This window comes from Maylandia zebra, linkage group LG7, assembly GCF_041146795.1.
Source record: "Maylandia zebra isolate NMK-2024a linkage group LG7, Mzebra_GT3a, whole genome shotgun sequence".
In the NCBI taxonomy this organism is placed as follows: Eukaryota; Metazoa; Chordata; class Actinopteri; order Cichliformes; family Cichlidae; genus Maylandia; species Maylandia zebra.
The window spans coordinates 23,127,067-23,135,061 of NC_135173.1; the positions used below are offsets into that span (position 1 = coordinate 23,127,067).

General features: G+C 37.7%; 1 protein-coding gene across 1 annotated transcript in view; it reads left to right on the forward strand.

Moving 5' to 3' along the window:
• Positions 1-4,558, forward strand: part of map1ab (microtubule-associated protein 1Ab) — a 96,412-nt gene extending 91,854 nt beyond the window's left edge. The window contains exons 6-7 of the mRNA XM_004564543.5: positions 341-573; positions 2,932-4,558. Coding sequence (XP_004564600.3) covers positions 341-573; positions 2,932-3,087 — 389 coding nt within the window. The 3' untranslated portion in view covers positions 3,088-4,558. The remainder of the gene's footprint in view (positions 1-340; positions 574-2,931) is intronic.
• The last annotated feature ends 3,437 nt before the right edge of the window (positions 4,559-7,995 follow it).

The window sequence follows — 7,995 nt, forward strand, 5'->3', positions numbered from 1 at the left end:
TATGTTTGTCTTGAATTTTAAGTCTATGGCTGTTGCACACAAAACAGTGACATCAAGGTTGATTGTATAACAATAGAACTCATTACTTACAAAGCTTTTCTAAGAAAAATCACTTCAAGCGATAACTCCTCAGGTGGTGATAACATTAGCACTTCAAACAAAATGGAGAATGTTCAGGTCCCAATCGGATCACATTTAAAAATCCAAACAAAAATAATTTCGTCATATGAATGAATTAGATAATTATCTCACTTGATGAAAGCGCTTATTCCTTTGTGCATTTTCAGGAAAGTCATTTTTAATATTTGAATTCTTATTTTGTATCCTTGATCACTTCCAGGTAATAACGCCCAGAAATCCAGTTCGACTGTCCCCCCTGGACCACCTGTCTATGTTGACCTGGCCTATGTGCCCAACCACTGCAGTGCCAAGAATGTGGACCAGGAATTCTTCAAGAGAGTGCGGGCTGCATACTACGTTGTGAGTGGGAATGACCCAAGCAGTGGAGAGCCTAGCCGTGGAGTCCTGGATGCCCTGCTGGAAGGCAAAGCTCAGTGGGGCTCCAATTTGCAGGTATTTATCCCCTCGCTGCCTTAGCTTCAGCATCTTGTTCTCTTTTGATATTTTCTCACGTTTTCTATGACTATAATATATGTACTCTATAATATATGGATAGATTACATCAGCAAGAGTTGAGGCTCGGGTGTGAAATTTATGGTTTTCAGGGTTTTTATCGTTTTTATCGTTATTTTTTAAATCGTTTTTATCATTAACTGTTTCCCTGGGTCTTTTACCATGTGTTATGAATAAATGTTCTTTTTCTGGTACCGGTACTAGTTTTATTTTGCTGTATTTACCCGCAACACCTTAAAGGCCGGCCCGTGAAAATATTGTCGGACATAAACCAGTCTGTGGCGCAAAAAAGGTTGGGGACCGCTGGATTACATATATGAAGTGCACAGCATAGATTCATTACTTTGGGAAACCATGGCAATCATGGAATCAACACTTTCTTATTAAAGAAGTTGGTAGACATCTGAGCTAAAAGGATAATAATCATAATAAGGCTGATGACTTCACTGTATCCTGCAGAGCACCTAATGTGTACATTTACTTGACCTTGTGGCCCACAGCAGCAAATATAACTAGAACGTCATTCTTGTCTCTAAAGAAAAGACAGCTATAGCTCAAGTGAGCACATTATCAATTATCAAATTGTAATAAAAAAATTAAACGTTTGCTATTTTCATTTCCGACTCCTTTCTTATATTCCTATAAGAGTAGCTTTGTGTGAGTCACAGCTCAAAGTAAACCTTATTTATCTCACACAGTTAATTGTGTGAGATAAATTCAGGGGTTAATTGGTGCAGCCCCTCAATTAACCTACTGTCTAAAAAAAGCTGTTTTACCTCATTTCCTTTTAAGCCAACTTTCTTCTGATTAGCTGCTCCTCCCAACTCACTGGACTTAAGAAACCGATTGGCGATGTCATGATAGCCATGTCCACCTTATACGCTGTCTATGGTGTGCACAACATGACCCTATTAAGGCTATTGAGCATTTAGAGCAATCTGAAGCCTGAGCTTTTGGCTCACATGGTTTATGAACTAAACATATTTAAGAAAACACACACTCGGCAACAGAGCACTTTAAAAATAACTGTGCACCTTGACGACCAAGGAATTCAGCTAAAGTTTTCCACAGTGTTTTAAAGTCTCCTGCTCTTCCTCTTGTTATCTAAGTCAGTCTTTCCGTCAGAGTGCCGTGCCATTTCTTTGACTCATGCATGTATTGTTGGTAAATCCAGTTTTGGCCTCCTGTTCTACTGCAGTCCAAAATTAATTAAGACAGTAAAAATTTTGGGTTATTTACCAAATATGTACATTTATTGCCTGATAGCGAATCTTTAAATTTACAGTTGATAAAATTTAAACAACTGCTTTCGAGCATAGTTGTAATTTAGGATAGTCCCATACACAGTGAAAGAGAGTGGCTTTTCCCTCAAACATTTGACACATGTGTTAGAAATGTTCACTGGTGCAATATAATTCCTCATCAGCAGTTTGTATGTTAACAGTTTCGTTCTAGTTTGAATAGATTAAGTATTTGGTTTTAAAGCGTCCCCGTCCCCGCTCCCTTTCATCTGTATTCTGTCACACATGTCAGTACTGGATTCACCACTATGCAGCAAACAAGGCTGTTCTTATTGTGAAGAATAGAGTACCCAAGATGGCATCATGGCAGCTCACATTGCCTATATTTTGATGATATCAGATGTTTTAATTGCATGTTTTTGAAAATATTTTTGACAAAACTCATATATCTGAGATTACTGGTTAATTGTCAGAAGATTACTATCCACGTACAAATCTCCATTTTTTGGACACCTTTTCTCATCCAAATTCTAAGCAATATATGATGCATCCATAAGAGGCAGAAGGGTGATATAGAGGGAGTATCTTTAATATGCTAATAAAATTTATATCACGTCTATTGTATTTCTAAGAAAAGGGTTTCCTGTTGTTCTTTTTTGTATTTCAGAGTCTGCCTTGAGGTGACTGTTGTTGTGATTTGGCGCTATATCACTAAAATTGAATTGAATTATAAGAACTGTTTTAGAGGTAGAGGCTCAGTCAGTCAAAAATAGAAGAGTGCAGAGCGTAACTGAGTGGATCAATAGTAGTACTTTCGGTTTGGACGCTGTCTTATACAGTCAGTGGCCCTGTGGCACGTATGAACAGCATTGATGATATAAGACATCTCTGGCAGGTAGATCTGTCTGGAGAATGGTTTGGAGACTATGTACTGTTAGTTAAAACACTAGCCATTGGACCTGTACAAATTCTGACTCCAGAGTCCTCTCCAAATCAATCTGTCCTACTCCCTTCCTGCCAGCTCGCCTCTCATTTCCTTTTGTTATATCTCTGTCAGGTTACTCTGATCCCGACCCATGACACAGAGGTGACCCGGGAATGGTATCAGCAGACGCACGAGAGGCAGCAGGACCTGAACATCATGGTTCTGGCCTCCAGCAGCACCGTAGTCATGCAGGATGAGTCCTTCCCCGCCTGCAAGATCGAGTTCTGAGCTTCGAGGGCACCGCTCCGCTTTTCCCGCCGCCAACAACCCCTCCCTCCTCATCATGACGTTAGAGCGAGAGCGAACAGTACTCTGCTTCTTCAAAGCTTCTCATTCTCTCATGGTACCAGTCTCAGACCCATTTGCTGCAGTCCTCAATACACTAGATTCTGTTAGTCAAAATTCTGGGTATATGCTTTGTGATAGTGGGGCTATCTCGCAAATAATACCGTACTTTTTATATTTGTTTTCTTCTGTGAGTTAAATGTCTGCCCTTACACATTTCTTATAGAAGCGCTAGCAGTTGTGGAACAAATTTAAATACTTTTCAAAAACATATTTACACCTGACAGATAAACATAGATCATTATCCCACAAAGGAATAATAATGCCACAGTTAAAGATCAAGATTAGTCACGTGTAGCTCTTACAAAGGTGACTCAAATTACATTGCAAAGTTAGACCTCCAAGTGGTCAAAACAAGTGCCAAAACACTACTGAACTAGGAATTCTCATCATCTCCAAAATGGTGTCTAAACGAATCCGTGATCAATTATTTCTTAAGATCATACGCAAAGTGTTTTTATAAGACTAGAAAAGCTTTCGTTTCTTAATCTGAACCTTTCTTTTCCATCGGCGTACACAGCAAAATGCATCCTTTGCAATTCAGCTCATGCTACAGTAGTGTTTTGATTAACTCGATAACGGCATAAATTGATGTTATGTAACAAAACAACAAAAAAGTTCCTTCTTGTGATTTGTGGTGAAGTTTTAGGAGGTGCCTGGAAAACTCTTTCTTCTTCTGGCTCTCACAGCTTAGCTGGTGCATGTTGCTTGTGTTTTAGCTCGGACTCTTCTGGAGAGAACTGCGTAGGGTTAAACCTTTCTTTAGCCGGCCTTTCAAGTGTGAAATGCAGTATAGTGTGGATAGACTACTACACAGTTTGGCTGTCTGCGCTCAAGTGATTTCAGTAGGCGCCAGGCAAAAGGGACGACGTTTCTACAGTAATCACATCTCTGCTGGGTGTTCTTCTTTAAGTCTTTATCACAGTCTTTGTTGGTTCTGTGTACTCCAGTATGCATATAAGATTAATGTTTCATATCAACACAGAGTTTCTGTTGAATAAATTATATATTTTGTGATGATTTGATCCTGAGGCGAACGCAGCGTTTTAAGTGAGAGGGTTTAATTCTTGTCATTTCCTCCTGTTTAGCTACAATGTACCGTCTCCGTTAGTATCACAAAGGGATGGGAAAGAAAAAAACACAACAGCAAGCAGTGACCTGTGGCAAATGTAGCAACGAAAGCTTGCCTGCTCGTCCCTTCAGTGGTAACGATATGCCAGCGGGAACTGCAGTATTTCTATTTATTAAGGAGGGGGGTACTTTTCACAACAAAAACATGTTACAGGAGGCTTCTTTCACGTGCCTTTAGAGAGCGGAGGATGTTTTATGGACATGTCAGCCATTTTGAAGCAGAGTCATAAAAAAGAAAGAAAGAAACCAAGTAGAAAACTTTAAAACTGAGGACCAATCTCTTCATACACTAAAGTTGTAAATTGCACTGCGATATAGTACTCTCCCACTGCTCAAACTTTGGAACCGTATAATTCAAGCCAAGCATTAAATCCTCATATCAAAATACTACTTTCTAACCAATATGAATGTCTGAGAGCAACGTGTTGCACCAAATAGCAATGCACTTTTCTGAGGCGGGGATGGGGCGCTGTTTGAAGTCGAAGCACAGAGAGTTTGTGTAGTAGCAGAGAGGAAGTTTTCAATAATATAAATTAAACTATGTACAGGACGTTCCTCCAGACTGAGCTTGCTAATAGCGAGGGACGAGATCAACATGAAGCAATTGCCTGATGTTAGTCACAGTAATATATATATATATATATATATATATATATATATATATATATATATATATATATATATATATATATATATATATATATAGAGAGAGAGAGAGAGAGAGAGAATGAGCATGAATGTGGGTTATGGTCACAGATATACTGTAGGAATGTTTTAGAAGTAGTTTTTTGTGTGCTTGAGTATACAGTACGCTCTGAGTAGCTGTTTTTAATTGCAGCATGGTTTTGGTTTTGTAGGCGAGTTTTCTGTGAGTTCACTGTGAAAGGTCTTTCTGCTTGTTTACAGCCAGACTCGAGAGCAGCTCATATTCACATTGGGCCATGTTTCATTTCCTAATTTATATGCACGTTTTTTAAAAGATATTCACAATTTAACCTTTAAATTTGGTGCTGCAAAGCAAATCCAATTCCGATTTACTTTTCAGAGGTTAATTTGCTCTTTGTTTGAGATATAAAATCAAGAAATATTTTATGTTTTTTTTGTTGTTTTGTTATGTTTCTTTTGTTGGCTGATTTAAAGCTAAAAAGGAGGGCCAGGATGGAGGACGCATGGCTGGTTTTGATTCCCAAAAAGTCCTTTTTGTCAGGATGTTGCTATTAAAAGCTTTCACAGCTAAACTTTAGTCAGTCCTTTACCTCAATTGGATTCAATACACGGAAGAAACTAAGGCTAGACCGCATCATCACCTCGGGCTAGCCTGGGACCAGTGCCAATATCTTGCTGCTCATAAGACTCCTTACTTTATACCTCATCTTCCAATGCCTCACTGTTCTGCCCGCTCTACTTTAGTTTTAAAATCAAAGATGGCGAACTCACACAGCTGCCACTGAATGTTGTTTTCCTTTTCTTTTCATCATAGCCCTCATCCATTATGCACTGTACAAGCCTTGATATGCATCCCATGCTTGTGTTGTTTCAGAGGCAGACATGGCTTCTGTGTGTTTTTCCTTTCTTTTAAAACAAATCACACCTGCAGAGAATCTCTGAGTTTGATGCAGGTTGTATATCAAACATCTGCGTACGCACAAGTACATATCCAGCCTAGCATGAAGGTTTTAAAATGACTCCCCTGAAGACATGTTTAAATGTCTGTGAACCGATCAAGCAAGCAAAAAGTCCTTTTCACTTCTCCTTTCAATGCTGTATGAGCTGGGATCAAAGCAGGAAGAAGCTTTTTATTAAATGTGCGAATCAGATTTTATGGATGGTCTGATTTGTTGTACTGTCTTTGAATAATGTTTTTAAGTTGGCAGATTCCAAATACCCGGCCTTGAAATTTTTTTCCTGAGGCATTAAGTAGAACGCTGTGAATCACTCAATACTGAACTGTATTGCTATACAGAAGCTGAATGCACTATACAGGAGATCTATTTTTCTGAATGTAGAGTTGGTACTACCATATGAATGTTGCTGGATCAAAAACAATAGACAAAAACAAAGAAAAAATGCAAATACAAAAAAAACATTCACACCAACTTAGACAGAAATAAATGTAACGGCGTGCAGAAGGCGAGCAGATACTGCAGTCTCAGTTCTGTTCCAAAGAAAGAGGAAGGTTCAAGAAAGAAACTGAGATCCCACAAGCAACATATTAACAGTAACACAGTAACATAGTACTAACTGCAGCTGCAACTTTTTCCTTTTCCTGAAAATGACTTGAAACACATGCAGACTCAAAACACCATTAATAAAATTGATAAACTCAATAAAATGCTACACGCACACTTGTGTGCTGTACACAGATTTGTACATATCGCTCTGGAAAGAGCAAATCTGAAAGATACAACGAAGAAGCGAATCTTGTTTATTTTAGGCAGTTTTATGTGACGGGATGATCAAAAACAGCTGAAGCTACACAAAACGCTGATAAGATATGGAAAGAAAAAAAAGTGCATCTTTCAGTTCGATTTCATCTCCTGCATTAAAATGATCACAATCAACGTATGGTGTCATCTGTCCATCTAATCTTTCTGCATGTGATTTATTTAGTTATATCCTGAATGTACTTGTTTAACATTGAAATAATAATAACAATAATAATTATAATGAAAAAAATACAATGCTATTTTAAAGAAGTATATTTGAAAAAAAAAGCTAATTGTCTTAACTGGTACTGACCTAATATAAAACTGGGCTGTGCTTTTATTGCTTGCCCTATTAACATGTAAAAAAAGACACTGTACTGGTAGTTCTGTTTGATTCTTTCTTTCTCTCTCTTTCTGTCTCTCTCTCTTATTTTTATTTTTTATTTTTTGCATTGTATTAAATTTATGGTTTCTTCCGCAGCGCAATATTCAATATCTCTCTGTCTCTTTAAATCTAACTGGTAAAACTAGAACTACAGAACAGCCTGGTGATCATCAATTAAAATATATGAAATCTAAATGTGGTCCCTGTGTGTTTTTTTTAATTCTTTTTCTTTTTTGAAAATGTCACTAAAATCTAACTGAATTATGAGAGACCACATACAGTATGTCATCTGCTGTATGTTTCTGTACACATGTTTTATGATTTTTTTGTTGTTGTTGTTGTGATTTTGTCTCTGTGCACCACTACAGTTTGTTCCAGCAATTAAGCAATTCAGCTGTAAAGCAAGGTCTTATTATCTGATTAACTATTTTAGAGACATTTTTATACACAGTCCCCCATTTTCAGAGGCACAAAACTAATTGCATGATTGACTGACAGCAGTTTTCTGACCAGATGAGGCCCTGATCATTCTGTGATGAATTAATCAGGTAAAAGATCTGGAGTAGAGTTCAAGTGTTTAACGTGTATTTGGTATCATGTCAGAGGCACTCTAAATACAGTATGAAATTATGAGGAGGCCATCATTTGGTTGAAAAAAACAAAATAAACCTGTTACAGAGATAGAAAAAAAAAAAACAACTTCAGGATATGGAGTCTGGTTCCTTCTTAAAAAGAATAAATGCGCTGCCCAGCTCAGCAAGACCAAAAGACCTGGAAGTGGATGATCTCAGAATGATTTCTATGGTTAAGAAAATTAACTTCTAATAAACATCTAGCGAAGCCAAGAAC